Source organism: Megalopta genalis, chromosome 2, assembly GCF_051020955.1.
Source record: "Megalopta genalis isolate 19385.01 chromosome 2, iyMegGena1_principal, whole genome shotgun sequence".
Taxonomy (NCBI): domain Eukaryota; kingdom Metazoa; phylum Arthropoda; class Insecta; order Hymenoptera; family Halictidae; genus Megalopta; species Megalopta genalis.
The window spans coordinates 33418298-33438504 of NC_135014.1; the positions used below are offsets into that span (position 1 = coordinate 33418298).

Below are 20207 nucleotides of genomic sequence, written 5' to 3' on the forward strand. Positions count from 1 at the left end.
CTAATTTAAATAACTCAATGGAGTTATCATAATTTATGTACTAATTTGAATACCTCAATTGAGTTGTTTTATAATTTGTGTACTAATTTAAATAACTCAATGGAGTTATCATAATTTATGTACTAGTTTAAATACCTCAATTCAGTTATTATAATTTATGTACTAATTTAAATAACTCCATGGCGTTATCATAATTTATGCACTAATTTAAATACTTCAACTGAGTTGTTATAATTCATATATTAACCTAAATAAAACTTAATGAAGTCGTTATAACATCTTTCTGAACCTCGTACAGTGCTCGTTTGAAACGACGATGAACATCGTCGTGGTGATTCGGTATCGAATTCGCTGAACAGAACCTTTTACTTCTTGCACACCCTAACGAATTTACGTCGTTAATACAGTGAAATTGACGTCTAACGGGTAGTAATTGCCGATCGGTGGGTACTATCGATTCGAAACGTACCAGAAAGCGTCCCACTGGCTGTCGTTCGCTGCGGCGGCGAGTCCATCATGGGTGGTTGGATGTGGTTGCCTCGACGACCAAGAGTTCCTTGATGGTGTACTTGCATCTCTAAGTTCGCTTTTCCGAAATCTTGCATGGTCTGGTCAATTAGATACGTGCTGGCGGCCGTCTTTCGTCCCTCGTCCTGTCGCGTCGCGCGTACACAGAAAATGTTCACGGTTAAGCCGACGCGCATTGGCGAACGAAACCTGCAAATTCTCTATCGAAAAAAAAGTGACCGATCCGCTACCGAGCCGAACGATTCGCGGCGGACACCGGCGTGTCCCGCGTTTCATCCCGTCGTTCCGATACACTATACTGCAACGACGTTCCTACGTGCATGAGAAAATTTGTCTAGATCACCACCCCAAAAGACCTGCCTAACCGTGAAAGATGCCGTGCGAAACGTAGGCAGAATTCGTACGAGTATAAGAACAACGAAAATAAAAATGAAACTAGCAGAGAGAGAGAGAGAGAGAGAGTGGAAAAGAGAGAGAAAGAGAGAGAGAGAGAGAGAGAGAGAAGGAGAGAGAGTTCGTGGTCGAGGATAGGGTGTGTGTTCTCTACTTGTTAATCGCTAATGTGGGCGATGTTCAGAGTTGTGCTGATACAGTAACGTAATTTAATTATATTATATTTCAATTGCAAAAGGTGATTCAACTACATACATCGTAATTCAATTACGCAATTCATACCTTTCGGTTGATTCGATTACTAATTATTTTCATCACGAGTGCAATTAAAATACATTGCAATCGAAATATCATGTAATTGAAGTATAATGTGATCGAAATACAAACGTAAATGTAATATATTACCTTCGAGTTAAAGTACAGTGAACCGACATATATTTTTGTTTTCCAATTGAATAATTATTTGCAGATGAAATATTTTAATTTAACTTGTGTAATTTCTCATTTATGAGAAAAACTGTACACAGAAGACGCGACAATAACATCCTTTTGTCTGAAATCTTCGCATGGATTTTATTATTATTATTATTGTTTCTTTAATTCGTAATTTCAATTCAACTACATACATCGTAATTCGTGATTAACATACTCGAATTACTTAGTATCTTGTAATTGTATCGAGAATTACGAGTTACGTTGCAATCCAATCGAAAGGAGATTCGAATTACGAATTACGAATGTAATCGAAATTACATTGCAACTACAATTCCTCGAGTAATTCGACGGTAATTCTGCACAACTCTCCATTGGTGTTAATGGAAGACAGGCGGTGGAAAGCGATGCTGAGATGCTGAGAATCAAACGGTATCTAATGATAAACTAAAAACTCGAGAGGGTGCAGGGGGATACAAATGAAGGTAGAACGAAACAGAAATGTGTTAATAGAACTCAAACCTACCCTCCGGCATTACTTGTTACTAAGAACATACTGACTGATCGCACTGACCACGTAATCGTTAGTGTCGAAGTTAACGTCGCTCTTCTCGTCCGAAACCGAACTTAATTCACCGGTCATGGTGTCCCCGTTGACGGTCGACGGTGCGTACATATCCGCTGTCTGCGACTTGTTGATACCTGCGGAAAAACGACAGAAGGAATGTTTAAAGAAACGTTGCTCCGCCGCGTCGGGGTCGCCTGCTCGAAATGTATTCGGATAATTGATTGAAAGGGATAATTGTTTAAGTACCGATTTACCGGCGACGATCATTATTAATTACGTCTCGATAGAATTGTCTGTGTGCGTGTACGTGTACGTGTACGTGTGCACGTGTGTGCGTGTGTAATTCACTTACGATCTTTATTTCGCTTTCTCATAATGTACCACAACACGATGATCAGTACATTAATGACAAAAAAGATGAGGGAGGTTGCTGCGAACGTATAGATATAATTCATTGCAAAATCCCCCTTTTCCAAGAGAACGTCCGGCAGGTTCTCCGCGTTATTCGGTCCTGGTGGATAAATCAGAAAGAAAATTTACGTGATAACGATCATATTTACCGGAACGTTGAGCCTTCTTTTTCGATTTTAATGTAGCAAAGACTATGGGCGCAGCAATGAGTAGGCAAACAGAGGCGGAAACAGTGATGATAATGACGATGATGTAGGAAGAATTAATCTCGCTGGATGTCACGTCGGTAGGTGGTGCCTCCCCTGTAAGCCAAGCCAACGCACCCATCACCGGTTTGTTATTCATGCAACACGACGGTCCGAAGCGCGCGGTATTGTTAGTTACGTTTACCAGCACGCCGATCGATTATTAAACGCTTCCGCGCGACACATTTCATTAGCGCGTCTGAGTCCATCAGCAATGGTAATCTTTCGTTTGACTCAGTGATTACGGCCGTACGAGCACGATTAAACGGCCCGTTTGACCGCGGATCGCCGCCATCGCAGCGGCACCGTGATCAAACAATGCCCCGGGTCCATCTTGGCGGATCGATTCGACACAGCTGAATTCGGACTTTTTCGGACACGCGCGAATTCTCCCGGTCGCCAACCGCTTTCTTTCTTCGTCGCGAAAGACGCGGCGGACGTCGCGTCGCAACAACGACCCGGACATGCACCTTTTATTTTACAGCAAATTAAGAGGCAACAATTTATTCGAATAAATGTGTTGTCCTTTGTTTCCTGTTCACTGACTTTCGCTATTCTATCGCGTGATAATTGCGAATATGATAGTTTTCAACTTCTTTTCAGTAATCAGACTTTTCGTAAGCAAATTCTCTCCAATCGTCTCTCAGCTTGTAAACAAAAGTGGACAATTCGGGAAGAAGAGATACGATTATTCATGCCTCGCGGCTCGTTTTTATAGTTGTTAACAATCGGCGATTATAAAAACGAGTCGCAAGGCTCGGATAATCGTATCGCCTCTTCCCAAATTGTCCATTTTTGTGTACAAGTTGAGGGACGATTGGGGAGAATTTACTGCGATCTTGAATTGTGTAGCTGAAGATATTTCGATGATTTTTTGCGGAATTTTGATAAATATTTCAGCACGAAAAAGAAGTTACTGTAAAAAGAGTGAAAGTATCTGTAAAGAAGAATTCCTCAAGCAATTGCTTGTGCACGAAATATCGCACTCGTTTAAAAATGACGATCATCTGGTAGATAACAAGATCGGTAAACTCGAGCCATTTTGCCGATAGATCGTTGCGATCCGTCTTTCACCGAATCGAAAGCGGTTTACGCCCAGAAAAGAGCGTCGATCGACAGTTTAATCGGCTATCGTTTGAAAAACGTCCGATTTCCCGGCAAATAGTATCAAGATGCGATGGTTTAAAGCTTACCGCGGTACGATGCCATGGAAATGTTAAATGATTGATGTTATGTCGGTTAGCTACGATTGATTTTCTATGATACTCGGACACGTGCTAATTACTTCAAAATATTTCGCGGAGCGAGCCGAGCGATCAGTCGCGATCGAACGTGTCGGCAACGAATGAACGCGTCGCAAGAACGCCCTCCGCAAAAAAAAACGACCGAACAGAATAAATCGCGACTTACGATGCTCTCGAAGCGGCGCGTTCACCGGTTCGCATAAAAAGATATATTCGCCGCTTTTTGTCTCGACAACTTTTTTTTTCCGCCGCGAACGCGGAAAGCGTTTCAGGAAATTCCGTGCTGCGGAAACAAAGCGGACATTTTCCGACAGGTCCTCTCTCTCTCTCTCTCTCTCTCTCTCTCTCTCTCTCTCTCTCTCTCTCACCAGTAAGCGACCAATCAGAATTTTTACGGAACCGTCACCAGTTACCGAGACATTGTTTCGTTACAAACCGCGCGCCTCGCTCCGCGATCCAATTACTCGATAAATATTTCACCACAAAAGCACGCAGGATTAATTGCCGACTAGAACTATCACAAAATACCCGCGTATTTCTATCACCCTTTAACCCGCAAACTGCCGTGACCTGTGCATACATATATATATATATATATATGTATATATCAGTTTACAAAAAAAATGTACCTTTGTAAATTGCTCGAATTAAATCCGCGAGTAACCAATTAAAACCCACGGAACAATACGATGTTCGGAACAATCGTCGCTGCTGCGATCGGTTCAATAGAACGGTACAAATCGAAAACGATGCTGATGAAAAACATTCGGTTTCGATTGCGACACGCGATCCCACAATTGATCACGACGCAACGTAACAACGAATTAGTGGGACGAGCTGGCAGTTTTCGAGCTAGTTGGTGCTACTATCGGGAAGTATGGTCACATCATCGATAAATTATGCATGACTCAGGATACTAATGAATTACCGACTACAATAGTTAGGTGAACGAGTTCCAACGAATTCGCTCGGACACAGGGGTTGATTCGGTCTCACAGTGGATTTCACCAATTTCTTTCTCTTCGTCTTAACCCTCGGACGGCGGACATCTTTTTTTAGCATTTATGGCAGCCACGACTAGACCCATTCAAATCTTTACGATCAAATCTCATTTGTACATAATTAAAACCTGCTCGTCGAGACCATAATTATTCCTTTTATTAACTTCGATATTAATAGTTAATAGTTACATACGACTGCGACAAAATTCGCATTCGGCAGGAATGTTTGTAACTCCGGGTCCGAATGGACCCGAGCGCCCGCCATCCGAGGGTTAACCGTTTGCCCGCCACTGCATAAAGGCTGTTCGAAAACAGAAACGACGTTATCGCGCGCGAGCACTAATGCCCTAGTTCTCCCATTAAATGGGCGGCCTAGAGCGAAGTTCTCCGCCGTAACTGCAACATCGTTCCACTTCTCGCGCTCGTCCGGCATCGGGACGGTCCTCAACCCCGTGGGCAATGGTTAACGCGTAAAAAATGGTAATTCCAAATGGCGCAGCTACTGTTCGCTCTAAAAGCAATCGTTACGGGCACACACAGCTGTTACAGCAGGGAATTCAATTTTGCAAGACTTACGTAGCGTCTGGACTTTGACTAGGTCGGGCAGGAAACCGCTGTCTCCTTTCTCGTTAATGGCTTTCACGCTGAACACATAGTAAGTCCCCAGAGACAGACCGGTTATCGTGGTTTTATATTCCCCGGGGGAAACGTCTACGTAGTGGTATCGATCCTCGTAGTCGAGGGCCTCGCGCCACCGTATTTGGTAGGAGGTCGGTAGACCGCCGTCGAATCCTCTTTTCCACGTCAGGGTGACGGAGTCGTGAGTGATGTTGTAAGCCTCGAGATCGCTCGGTTTATCCGGCGGCGAGGTGACGTCCAGGTGGATGATGTCCGTCGACTGTCCCATCATGTTCATCGCCCGGCACTCGTATTTCCCGTAGTCGTGCGACGTCACCCGGAAAATGGTCAGCGTCGACTCCGACTCCAATTTGCTTAACTGCCGGCAGAGAAACGTCGTTCGTTAAGAATCCACGATTACCCGGCAACAGTTCCTTCTTTTTTTCCCCGGCGGAACCCGGACGCGTCGCTTAAACGAAACGGCTCCGGGAACAACTGAGACAACGCTGATACTGGTTGATGTAATTCTGGGGTTCGAGAGATTCAATCTGTTCAGAGATCGTGCAACAATTTCAAATGTTAATTTGAAAGATAAGATCTTATTAAAAGACTGTAGAGTCTTTGTGCAAAGGAAACATTGTGTTCATCGGTTGCAACAAGTGAAATTCTTCCCTTCTTCTGATATCTATTGACGGTGGTTATCAATTAATTTTGTTTTAGGTATTCTTGTAACCAGTATTAAAAGATCAACAATCTTCTGAATGCATAAAATCTGATATCTATTGACAGTAGTTGTCAATTAATTTCGTTTCACATTTGCCTGCAACGAGTCTTAAAAAATCAACGATCTTCCGAATGCATAAAGTATGATGTCTATTAACGGTAGCTATCAATTAATTTCGTTTCCCATTTTCCTGCAACGGGTCTTAAAAAATCAACGACCTTCCGAATGCATAAAATCCGATATCTAGTGACAATGGTTAGCAACAAAATTGATTTTACATTTTTCTGTAACAAAGATAAAATCGGAAATATCATGAATGCATCAAATCTGTGAAATCTATTAACAGCAGTTATCAACTAATTTCGTTTTACGTTTTCCTGCAACGAGTCTGAAAAAAATCAACGATCTTCTGAATGCATCAAATCCGATGTCTATTAACAATATTTCTCAACCGACATCGTTTCCCATTTTCCCTCAATAATTCCAGGAAGATGAGAATAATACACGGATGTCCCTAAATTCTTCGGGTATTTGCATACAAGTGGAATTTGTTTCGATACGATCTGCATATTGCGGCACAAAAGGAAGTCGTTCCCATCGTTTTAATTGACAACGCTAATCAATAACGTTTGATAACGACTTACGTCTGTCTGCGTAACGCTGTATTTATGCTCGGTTACATTCGGTAACAAGGTCTTCCCGTTGAACGACCAGGAAAACCGCGGCAACGGCGAGCCCCGCGCCTTGCAAAACAGTTGCACGTTTATCCCTTTGTTAGCGGCCGCCCTCCTCGTCAAGGGTGTGTTCATCATTTGCGGTTTGACTGCAACAAGATAAATATTTATCAGCGTTCTCCTTTCATCGCCGCCTAGAATGTTTCGCTCGAATTTCAAGCGATTCCCGCAAAGTTTTCCGTTCGTCGATCCGAATGCCTTTAGAAAAATTATTCCGGCATAGCGTGATAAATCAAAAAATAAAAAATAATTATTTATTATTATTGTCATTATATATATTATATATAATATTATATATATTTATTATTATTGTTATTATATATATTATATATAATATTATATATATTTATTATTATTGTTATTATATATATTATATATAATATTATATATATATATTATTATTGTTATTATATATATTATATATAATATTATATATATATTATTATTATTATTATTGCGCGGGAAATCGTTCCGCGAAAAAAGGAAACGCTTAATACGCGGATCGATTGATTCGCGAGAGCGGTTCACGGGGCATTCTGTCGATTAAAATAATATACGTACAGTTGGTAATAAAGAGGACCGGCTCGGAGGTAACGTTCCCGATCCCGTTATTGACTTTGCACTGGTACTCGCCGACGTCCTCCTGATCAGGATTTTCGATGTGTAGATAAGAAGTTTTATTGATAAAAGAGGTGGAATAGCGGCCGGAGAGCTCCGAGTTCGAACCGACTTTCTGCCATGTGACGTACTCGTCTCCTATGGGACTGCCGTCCACCTCGCAGAACAATTTCGCTTCGATTCCGGGCGGATACACCATTCCCGACGCCGAGGTGCGCTTAATTTTTGCCGCGTCTGGAAGACAAAATTCACGTTAAACATTAATAAGGCACGATTACTGGAAACCGGAAATCAGACAACGAGTATCTTCATCCTGTTGGAAGTTTGTTGCCAGGTAATTTAATTTTACATTTTTCTCCGATGATTTCCGAAAAAGCAAGGATAACATGAGAGCATAAAATCTGATGTAGACTAATAGCAGTTATTAATTAATTTCGTTTTACATTTTTCCTCTGCAACGAGTTTTAAAAGATCAGATTCCGAATGCGTCAAATCTGGCGTCTAGTGATAATGGTTGTCAATTAAATTGATTTCACAGTTCTCTGTAACAAATTTGGTCAGGTCTGAAATACTGTGAACACATAATCTGATTTTTCTACAACAAAATTAGTAAGACTAGGAATACCGTGACCGTATATTTTGCAAGATAACAAGCATCCGACAGTGTCTATTGAGAATAGTTACGAGCGAACATGGTGCATCGTTGCACAGTTAAATAATAGAGGTATTGTTCCCGGCGAGGAACTCGAATGTAATTAAAGAAGGTGGCAGAATGTTCAAAACTCGCTAACAAGAAGTTTTTCGCCGTGACAACATTGCAAAACGGCTCTCCCCTGAATACCAACTACTTCGAGATGTATAGAGCTTTTCTCGGCGGATTAAGAAGTTTGTAAACGACACCTGAAAAAAACAAGGTCCACGAGATATTTTAATGGAAACTAGAAGGTGCTGTTTAATCAGAGCATAATAGCTTTACAAAGAAAATAGGATTACCCCTCCCCCACACCCTCCCCCGGTGAAGTAAGAGGATTTATTTATTTTCTTCGTGGAACTTCGAGCTACACGGCGGGGCATCGATGATGGTATCGGTTTAAAAAATCGATGGGAATATAAAGAGGCAGGTATTGCTCGTACTTACATCGCACCGTCAGGTTTAATAAGAAAAACGTCGTTCCCTCGTCGTTTGTCGCCTCGCATATGTAAGTGCCCGCGTCGTGACGATCCAGTTTCGTGATGTTCAACATGGACCCGCGAACCGATATCCTCCTGTTGCCGCTAACCAATGGCAAACCGTCTCTGGTCCACGTGTATTTTATGACGTTCGGATTTCCCATCGCGGATACAGAGATCACGTAAGGCTCGCCCTCCATTCCGATTAATTCGTGCTCCTCGATCGGCGTAAATATTGGCTTGTCTGCGGACGGAAAAAGATTTTATCGTTCTGCATTCTTGGCGCATAAAACAGTTTATTGCTGCTTTTTATTTTTTCCCCGAAAAAAGGAGAGAATTCGTTCTCTCTTTTTTCGGTGAGAAATATAGGAGGAGAACGATACTTATACAACTGTTCCCTTCTGATAAAAATTCATCCATTCTGTGTTTTAGAAATTGTTTTAGACAACGTAGAATTTTAAATTTATCGGAAACGTTAAAGGCATTTGCATTTTACGCTTTTCAATAAAAATCCATTTAATGTGCCGTAATTTGTGTCGGCTATAAAATTATGCGACAATTATATAAAACTGTAATAAAATAAAAATATATTCCTTTTCTTTTTCGATTAGTTTTAATGCAATTGAAAGCAATGCAAATATACGTGTACTTAAATTCTCGCGACGTTCTCAGTGTTCTACGTTTCTCTTATCAATTTTTTTTCACATAAATGCATAAAATCCGCTGTCTATGCATGGCTCATGCATTTTATGCATACGGGATCGAGCCTCGCGACTCGCGCAACAGTTACACTTTCGAATGTAAATAACATGTAAATAAAATCGAGGAATTCTTAGCGCGTGCACGTTCTGCAGAACTGTACAATGGTTAAATTGCGTGCACGAAAGTTTGCCGGAAAGTTATTTGCACAGGACGGGAAGAAGTGTTTCCCGGGGCAGTCGACTTTTGATGAACAGCGGCTGTATCGGGCGCGGAGGGCGCGTGAAATTCTCGCACGGCCCATAAAACCGTTCTAATTGTACAATATACTTTACGAGGCCTGTCCTTTTTCCGAAGCGAAACGAGACCTATCCCCCCCCTCCCCCTGGATTTCATTGATCCTGTAATGAATTACTGTACTTACACAAGACATCGAGGGTCGTAGCGTCGTGAATGGATCTCTCCATTTGATTGTTCCTCGCCTGACACGTGTACACTTCCCCGTTCATTTCTTCCGTGACGTCCAACGCGAGCTCGACAAACGACAGAAATCCACCGTGTAAGCCCGGTTTAGTGCCATTTTTGGTGCCCTGCACGGGAATGCCGCCCTTCCACCATGACATCTCCGCCGGTGGATTACTACTGCTTGATTCGCAAATGATACGACCCTCTTCACCCGCGTGTAAATCCTGGGGCTCGCGAGTGATCTTCACTTTATCTGGCGGGACTGAACACAAAAAGTTCGCAGGTCGCACGTTTTCTTTTCTTCATAGATCCGTCGGAGCGTACATTGTTACGGGGAATTTGAGAGAAAATAGAGAAGAATTAAGAGCCTCGGCATTATCAACACATTGCATTTCGTTTCAATTCTCTGTTTCGATTCTTATTATTTAATAGTTTCTGCAAATTTATGATATATTTATTTCGGAATTTATGAATGCAGGCAGCGATAATTTTATTTCGATCTCCTTCTTCATCTTTTTTATTATTCTTTCGTACCTGTTACATTACTAACGCGTTCCCTAATCTATATACAGGGTGTTCCAAAAATATCTCGCAATCCGAAAGTAGGGGATTCCTGAGGCGATTTGAAGCAACTTTTTCCTTAGCGAAAATGCAATCCGCGGTTTCGTTTACGAGTTATCAACGAAAAACACTGACCAATCAGAGGCGAGATCATTTGGCGCGAGATGGCCGAGCCATTGAGCGGAGCTGCGCTTCGCGCGCTCATTGACTCGGCCGCCTCGCGTCAGCAGAGCTCGCTTCTTATTGGTTGGCGTTTTTCATTAATAACTCGTAAACGAAGCCACGGAGAAAATTTTCGCAAAGGAAAAAGTTGCTTCAAATGACCTCAGGAACCTACCATTTCCAGATTGCGAGACATTTTCGGGACACCTTGTATAATAAATAAAAATAATAATTCGTTACCAAAAAGTTATCATAACACTATTTAATCACTTGTATCGAGAGCGTAATTTTCCAATAGTAGACTGTGGACCATCATGCAAAATTGCCTTTGACAATGACAAGAAGTGGAAGTTACGGAAAGATTTATTTCTTCTCTTAATCGTTACAACGTGTCCAAAACGATGTAACGATAGCTCGATAGCCGCATAAAATCCACGATCTAAATATTCGGTAATTCTTGTTCGATGCGAGCTCTTGTATTTTATTGATAAAAGCCGGCGGGTCTCTTAGGTACTAGATATCTCGCCGTAACTTACAGTTAACTTTCAGCGCGAGGACTTTCATTAACGGGATCTCTGTCGCTGAATTTGATCCTTCGCATCGTATACGCGCGTTATTGTCGGACGCATTTACGAGCATCGTCAGCTCGCTGGATACTGCATGATCGCGCGCTTTCGTGGTTCCGTGTATCTGGAATGCAACATAAAAAGACGTTGTTTAGTGAAACACAGTCTCCTCCCCCCTATTTTCGTGCGCGAGAAGTTGCGACCGAAATAACAATAAATTGCAACCCCGGTATCGCCAAATATTTCCAAATATTTCCAAATATTTCCCGATATATTCAAATATTTCCAATCCGTATTGCTATAGGATCGCACTAAAAGATCATACTCAATTTTTATTTGCTAACACTTGCTCGCACCCGCGAAATATAACATCGTAAACTAAATCTCCGATATATTTCTCTAACAGTACCGTTCCACGAAAACAAAAACTCCGCTAAAAATAGACCTCGTTTAAAACCTTCCCGTGTGGAATCGCACGGTGTCTCGCGTGCAATTTTTACGCGACGATAATGATCACGTTCGTTCACCTGTTTGTCGTTCTTGAACCAGCTCAAGTTAGCCAACGGGTTCCCGGAGGTGGCGGTGCACATTAATCTCAGCACAGTACCGGCATCTATCGTCGTGCCCTCTTCGTAGCCGGTGACACTGAGTTTCGAAGGTGGATCTGCGAACAGAGTTCATAAAAGACCGTTAACTTATGCCCAACTTAGTTGGGCCGCAAGCAGCATTTTCGTACCTCTCGCCGTTAGTTTCAGTTTGTTTGCTCGAACTTAGTCGAACGTGTGACTTTCAGTCGGTGTCGAAAACCAGAAAATTAACCAACTTTCTCTAGCAAATGCTAATGCGTTACAAAAATGACCGTAAGACGCGTAGGAAAGAAATAGCTTTACAGATTGCAGATTCGATTTGGACGTGCATAAAATAGTCTCGATACTAGAAATTACGTTTGAGATGTCTGCATGAGTTAGAATACTATCAAGCATTTTTATTGTACTTTTACAACGGAGAATCGTTTGAATGGATGACGAAAGTTTTCTTTTTCAATTCTGACTTGTACGAAAATGAGAATTTACCTCTATCGTTACACAAGGTATGTGTAAATTTCTATTAGAATATAGTTAAATCGTGAAACTTGTGCAACAAATTTCATTAGTTAATACATAAAGTACCTAATTACTTCAGCTGCCTGTAAGTCTCATCGGTAGAATTTATATCTTTACGCAGAAATATTAAATAAAAATGTATTTCCCGTTTTATATAATTTTTATAAATCAAGTAAATTGTGAGAATCTTCTCAGATTCTTCTGATGTCTGCATTATGACAGATCTGATCACTGGACTTTGTATTCTAATGCAAAATACTTTTCTGAATCAATTGTGTTGATCAGAAGACAAATAAAAATGTATTTCCCTGTTAATAGTTTTTATAAATAAAGTAAACTATGAGAATCTTCTTCAATTCTTCTGACGTCTGCATTATGATAGATCTGACCTCTAGACTTTGTATTTTAATGCAATATACTTTTCTGAATCAATTGTATTGATCAGAAGACAAATAAAAATGTATTTCCCTGTTAATAGTTTTTATAAATAAAGTAAACTATGAGAATCTTCTTCAATTCTTCTGACGTCTGCATTATGATAGATCTGACCTCTAGACTTTGTATTTTAATGCAAAATACTTTTCTGAATCAATTGTATTGATCAGAAGACAAATAAAAATGTATTTGCCTGTTAATAGTTTTTATAAATAAAGTAAACTATGAGAATCTTCTTCAATTCTTCTGATGCCTTCATTATAACAAATCTGACCACTAAACTTTGTATTTTAATGGATCCTGAATCAATTATGTCGAGCAGAAGCCAAATAAAAATGTATTTGCCTATTAATAATTTTCGCAAATAAAGTAAACTACGAGGATCCCCTTAAATTCGTCCGATGTCAGCTCGGCATTAAATCCAGCAATTTGATCGGAAACGCATAAAATCCTCGGTCTGCTGATCACCCATTGTAGCAAAGGTATCGACCGAAAACGGTATGATTTCGGCGGCGCCGAATCGATCAGATTCGAACGGATCGAGCCGGAAGAACGGTGCCGTTTTCGTGGAGTCCGCGGCACCCGAAACTCAAGCAGCGGGGCACAATGCCCAATTACCTATTGAGCAGTCGGCCGACCGCGGCGGAATTAATTTTCACGCAAGTTCGAATTACATCGAGACTCCGGGGGTGCCCGAGAGCCGGGACGGAACTAAATTCACGGGTCTCCCGGATAAACGGACAAGATACAGGAACAGTGTAAAGTCTGAGGTTCCCCGGGGATTAGTTTCATATTAATCCGCGGCGGCGGCGGCACCGGCCCCGTACAGATTCTATCCCCGGGATTAGGTTTACATTCCGTTCATTCGGCTAATTGCGCACGCGGCGTACTCACAAATCACGTTTATGGTGTGCGTCCGTACGACGTTCTCCGTCAGCTTGACGTTCGACGCGTCGCAGATCACGACGATGCTGCGGCTGGTCCTGTTGATGTTGAACGTCACGTTCGACGTGGTGATCCAGCCGCCCTGAGGGGCTGGCTCCGTTCTCGAGGCGTTGCTCTCGAAATTGTGACCGTCCACCGTCCATTTTATGTCCGCCGGAGGGTTCGAGTTCTCGGTCGTGCAGGTGATCACCACTTGCTCGTCAGCCTTCGCCTCTGTCGGACCCATGATCGACACCCCGGATGGAGCAACTGGAAACAATCGGGCCTCGGTTAATCCCACGGTTCTCAACCGACGGCATGGGAGCCATCTGGGCGCCTCGAGGACTTAAGGAGGCCACAGATGAGTAAAAGGAGATCGTGGTGCTAGACGCTGGTTCTTAGCCGGAAGGCATACGGCCATTTATAGCCACGAAGCAGTCCGACCTGTCCAGTCAATGGACGCTTAAGCTGCTCTTGCCTCCTCAGTTCAATTGTTCTAATCAACATTTCTCATCGTGCAAGAGATAGCTTTAAATTAAGAAAATCATTTTCAACCCCTATGTCTATAACCAATATTGTTAACGTTTTTTGGGAGCACCTGGGTGCACCTATGATGAAGTCTTGTATTACGTTACTGTTTTATGTGATTATATAAAATAAAAACAATTTTATGATTACGTAAAATAGTCTTCTACATAATTATATAAACATTAATTTTCATTTATTTTAGATTTATTACCGTAATAAAATAGTATTTCGATTTCTTCCTCTCCTACAAGGGTGCCCTCCCGATTATTAATTATTAAACGTATAGAGCAAATTTTGTCGTTCAATTGCAGTACTTTTCTGATAATAAAATTCTAAATTAACGTCAATCTAGCCGGATATCGAAATCTCTTACCGGGAAGAACAAATATTTTGCGGAGAATGTACAAAAGGGTGCACGGTTATTAAAGACGTGTCAAACTTCATCGATCGATTTTAACCCTTTGCACTCGAGCGGCGAGTCTGAGGCGCCACTAAAAATTGTTATACCACTTTTCATTGAATAATTGTAACAGTACCCGATTTGTTGTATTTAAAAAACTGTTAAAATTGCAATTATTGTACTTGCCAATAGGCACAATTTCAAATGCATAAACTGCACTGAATCGTGTAAAACGGAAATACTGCAGATCAGAAAACATCTTTTAGCTTTCGAATTAAAATAGCTCCGACTGCAAAGGGTTAATACTTTTCTGATAAGAAAATCGTAGACTCGAAACAGATATCGACAGGAAAATTGGCAAACAACGACGATCTAGAAACATTTTGAGAAGAATATGCAAATGATATCCGATTATTGACACAAGGGTTGAAAGCTGTCGACCCAGTTTTCCTCCTGATCATGTAGATCGCTAGGCGATCGAGGGGCGAATAATGGCGTGATAATCGTTGGACGAGATGCTTACAAAGCACGGTGAGATCGACGTGGACCTTCATGGGCTCGACGCTCATGATGTTGGAGACCTCGCATCTGTATCTGGCGTTATTATCCTGGGCCTTCGCGATGATCGACAACACGCTCTCGGAGAAGCTGCCCTCGGTGCGGTACACCGTGGTGACCTGCTCGTTATTTCTGTACCAGACGATCTGCGCGGGCGGATTTCCGCCCCGCGATCGGCAAGTTAGCTCCAGCTGTTGGCCGCGCTTCACCGTCTCGCCCTCGGTGAATCCGTCGATGTACGGCATGCCGGGCGGGTCTGGAAATTATTCAATCGTGCGAGTACTGAAATCCGCCGGCCATTATTCTTCTGGTAATGGAAAAAGTTTCTTAATAAAAGTTCCCCGGCAGCCAATGAATGAGAAACACCGCGGCTAAGATTAATATGTGTGCCCGTGACGCAAGGATTAACGCGTGGCTGGTAATTAACGGTAATCTCGGGCCGCGAAATTTATTCGGATTTTAATCCGTTTCGAGAACGCCGCGCCACCGCGCGAGGCACATTTAAATGCCGCGACTTTTAGTTAAATCGTAAAGTTGAATCGCAGTTTCACGTAGAATCTGCGTGCGTGTAAGTTACAGAGATCCGCGAAACGCTGTTTCAAGTTTTCGTTTACAAGCTGAAATAGTCGAAAGAGAAACGCCGTTCGAACGTTTCGTTTGTCGTTTCAAATGATTGCAATTTCCGTGAAAATTTTTCTAATGATTGTTGAACTAGTTAGCCGAATGTCTACTAAAAATTCTAGAGAATCGCACATATACAATTACGATAATTTATGCACTTGTAACAACAAGGCTGAATTTTAGATTCTCTGCGATTTCTATTACAATTCTATGTTCCCAAATAAACAATCGATAAAATAATAAATATATTTTGCTACGCATGTACTGACAGTTGTTTAAATCTAAGTTTAAAAAGACTTTAAACATTGTATAAAACGTAGAGTAAAATGAAAGATTCGGGACCAGTCATTTGATTAATTGGTTCAGCGCTAAACAAAGATTGAAAAATATCCGCGACAATGTTACCGAATATTACTAATTGTTGCTAAAAGTAGAAATCGCTGGAGCTTCTGCGAAACTACTACGATAACGATCAATCGAATGACGAAGTGTACTGAAGAACTTCGTGCGAAAAGTATTCCGTTATACAGGAACATCGAACGGTTTTTGATAAAGCTATGGTTCGAAAATGATTCTATTCGACGAGTGCAGTCGGTGCGGACAAACAGAACGAAAGAGCTCACGGGTTTACCGAGTTAGATTATTGGATCTGTACTAATAAAATTCTTTCCCATTAAATCGATTCCGAAAAAGTGGTCCCACCGACTCGACACGGAATATCATGTTCGCGCAGAAAGTGATTTGATATATTTCGCTTACAAAAAACGGAGAGTTTAATAGTGGCCCTCAGGGGCATGTCGATGGGTATGGCGGGATGGTTGGCCTCGCAGGTGTAATCCATGTCGTTGTCGTCCGCCGTGGGGACAATAGTAATGGAACCGTGAGTATCGTATTTGAGCAATTTCTTCTTGTTTTCGCCGGGCTTCATCACTTCCTTGTCTGAAATAACAGAGAACAGATGGTTTTACTATCCGCTCGGATAAATGCAATATTTCAGATAAAAGACACAAGTTGAAAGAAACTATGCGGCAGCGGAACCTCGATTATCCGGACTTTCGATATCAGAATCGTACAAACATGTTTCGCGTGCAATCAGCACGATCTAAAGCGACCTGTATGGAAAACAATTTATCGTAAACATAAATCAATAAGGATTAAGTCTGGCATTGTAACTACGTAGTTGTTCTGTTATTCCAACTTTTACCTTCAATAACGGATAACCGAGGTTTTATTTTCGATAACGGATAATCGAGGTTTTACTTCAAGGATGAATAATCGAGGTTTAACTTCGATAATGGACAATCGATCTTCTATTTTCAATAATGGATAATCGTGATTTTACTTCAATATTGAATAAAGGAGGTTTTACTACTATAATGCGCAATCGATATTTTACTTCAATAATGGATAAACGAGGCTTTACATCTTCAATAATAAATAATCGCAGGTTTACTTCGATAATGGACAAACGAGGCTTTACTTCAATAATGGATAGACGAGGCTTTACTTCAATAATGGATAATAGAGGTTTTACTTCAACCGTGGATAATAGAGGTTTTACTTCAACCGTGGATATATATATAATCGAGGTTTTGCTTCAGTGATGGATAACCGAGGTTTTACTTTAACAATGGATAATCGTGGTTTCACTTAAACAATGGATAATTAAGGTTTCATTTCAATGGATAATCGAGGTTTAACTTCAAGGATGGATAATCGAGGTTTTACTTCAATGATGGATAATCGAGGTTATACTTCAATAATTGATAATCGAGGCTTTACTTTAATAATGAATAATCGAAGTTTTACTTCAATAATTGACAATCGATCTTTTATTTTCAATAGTGGATAATTGCGATCTTACTTCAACAATGGATAATGAAGGTTTTACTTCCATAATGGGCAATCGATGTTTTACTTCAATAATGGATAAACGAGGCTTTACGTCTTCAATAATAAATAATCGCGGTTTTACTTCAATAATGGATAAACGAGGTTTCACTTCAATAATGGATAATGGAGGTTTTACTGTAGAAGAGAATGCGTCGCGGCGCAAGCACGCGGAATGAATTTGCCATTTTGTAGACGGAATCCATTACTGCGACGTATTCCCCGTAAGATGATCCTCCCCGCGCTTAGTTGGGCACCTCTACTCAAAATTGAAGTTCCCTTCATGCATAATAAAGACTAGACTCGGCTTAATTAACAGACTATTGATTATGCTACCCCCCTGATATAATACAGTCATTTAACCCCTCCACGCGATGGAATAGATATTAAATTATGGAGACAGAGATACCCTTTGGATAAGGACGTCCCCTGGACGACTCCTGTCATGGGAATTAAATGCTATTAATAACCGGGGAAGACAATTAGTCAATCGCTGCGCGAGATCCGTGCGCACTATCGTTTTACCACAAACATGCGCGATTCCATTATTCTGGCGAAACGTGTTCAATCGACGATTCCAATGCTCGTTATTGTAATTAGATCGTCGATCTTTACGCAAACTCTCTTTATTGTACATCATTTAAAAAAACGACGCTTAATAGAACAATTTTAGCATGGTTTTCTACTTTATCGTTTTTCCCATTTTTCCCATAATCGATATAATGTTTACTTGTCCGAAACGCTTCGAAAAATTGTTCACTAACTCTTTCGCGTTTATGCCACGTCATTCTATTTGCGATATTTACAAATGGTCTGATATAATTTTTTATATGATTTATAATATAATATATATAATATATATAATATAATATATAATATATAATATATAATATATAATATATAATATATAATATATAATATATATATATATATATATATATATATATATATATATCTTTATGTAAAATGAAAATAGTTTCTATATCCCTAAATTCTTCTGTTATATATAATATAAATAGGTCGAATACAAAACCGTGAAAACAGAAGAATTTAGGGATATATAAACTATTTTCATTTTACATAAAGATCCGCAGTCTGTATTATATTATATATAAAATAAATAAATATTTATGTAAAATGAAAATAGAGTTTATATAATATATCGCTAAATTCTTATGTTTTCACGGTTTTGTATTCGACCCATTTATTTTGGTCGCAAAACGCACATGTTTCAGTAATATTTACAATCTGAACTCGTATCAATATAATATAAAAAACAGATATTTCTTTCATCGCACTTTTTTTTATTTCAACGTTTCACCTAACGTCTTTGTTTCTTTATCGAAGAACGTACGACGAACGGCCGTACAGCCTAATAATCGGTATTGCGGTCATCGAAACGTACGATCTACCATTATTTGCGTTCTCTGTAAAAGCCCCGAACAGCTCGCAAAAATCACAAGCCAGCGGTGCGCAGCTCCGGCAGGGTGAAAGGAGTCCGACAGAGCGCGCGACGCGATAGCGTTTCGGCCGTATTTATTTAGGTTGTTCGGTCTGGATCGGTCGCGGGACAAAGTGTTGGCGCCGGCGGCGTAGTTAAACCGTTAAATCGTCGCGAAACAAGGCCGGACAGGCTTTTACTCCCCCCAAAGCAGCGATGCGCCCCTTTATTTTATTTCAGAAGTCGCGACTTCCGCAACGATGTCAGTTACCGTCGTCATTAAGCGGAAACGCGAACGCGGTCGCGTCGCCCGCAAAAACCAGCCCCGAGCCGTTTTATAGCGTGCGAGGTCATCGAATTCGCGTGATCGGCCGGCGGCCCGCATCGTTTTCATACCGGGACGACTCCAATTTCGTTTCGATAGTCGACGCAGCGCGGAAAACTCTCTTCCGACAGTTAACGCCGCGTTCGCCGCGGTCGTACGAATTACAGATCAAATTTTCACGGGAAGATTCAATATCTGTAATTTAACGACGTTGCTTTTAAACGCAAGCACGATTATCGCGAGGGCCCACTAACCGGGGACAACAGTGGGACGCACGTTTTACATTCGTTAAAAATCGAACGCGGCAATATTTGCAACCAGCTCGTGCACTAGAGATCGTAGAATCATGCGATGTTGTTAACCGAATTTCGACCAACGCGCAACATAGACCCATGTTCGAGATCCCCGTTGAAATCTCGTTTTTCTTCTTCGCCGATTTTTCCGCCGCGGAACATTTCTCGGCAGCTCCGTTGTAACTGATATCGGATTAACAATCTGTCTACCCGTCCGAACGCTGAAACACCGCTCGTAATCCGAAATTTAATTATGCGGCGAGGATTTTAATTACAGCCTCGGCCCGGCCCGACGCGAACGCACGCGGACGGATACATGATTTCCGCGCGGAACATAAAACAAGAAAAAGAGATATTGTAACCGATAGCGATACGAACGCGTTTCACCGGCCAACGACGGCGTTTAATAGATCTGACGTGTGTCACGGGATTATTGTGCGGTCAGAACCGCTGGTGTTATATGTATATCAACGGAAATGACGCCACCGGAAGCTACGATGCGTTTCCGGACGTATTATCGAAAAAAATCGCGGCGACGACGCCGCAGCGT

The 20207-nt window shown here is 41.2% G+C and overlaps 1 protein-coding gene across 3 annotated transcripts in view; it reads right to left on the minus strand.

The window, feature by feature from the left end:
• sns (sticks and stones) overlaps nucleotides 1-20207 on the minus strand; it is a 717563-nt gene that overhangs the window by 11795 nt on the left and 685561 nt on the right. Inside the window, exons 5-17 of one of the 3 annotated variants that reach the window (XM_076519189.1) lie at nucleotides 16468-16647; nucleotides 15053-15343; nucleotides 13572-13871; nucleotides 11667-11803; nucleotides 11110-11263; nucleotides 9810-10112; nucleotides 8655-8930; nucleotides 7460-7750; nucleotides 6809-6987; nucleotides 5399-5819; nucleotides 2274-2432; nucleotides 1928-2055; nucleotides 470-653 (exon numbers count right to left, since the gene is read on the minus strand). In XM_076519189.1, the coding sequence (XP_076375304.1) occupies nucleotides 470-653; nucleotides 1928-2055; nucleotides 2274-2432; nucleotides 5399-5819; nucleotides 6809-6987; nucleotides 7460-7750; nucleotides 8655-8930; nucleotides 9810-10112; nucleotides 11110-11263; nucleotides 11667-11803; nucleotides 13572-13871; nucleotides 15053-15343; nucleotides 16468-16647 (3003 nt within the window). Of the gene's footprint in view, nucleotides 1-469; nucleotides 654-1879; nucleotides 2056-2273; nucleotides 2433-2481; nucleotides 2635-5398; nucleotides 5820-6808; nucleotides 6988-7459; nucleotides 7751-8654; nucleotides 8931-9809; nucleotides 10113-11109; nucleotides 11264-11666; nucleotides 11804-13571; nucleotides 13872-15052; nucleotides 15344-16467; nucleotides 16648-20207 lie in introns of those variants that run through there. The other 2 variants (XM_076519190.1, XM_076519191.1) reach the window with 2 other exon arrangements.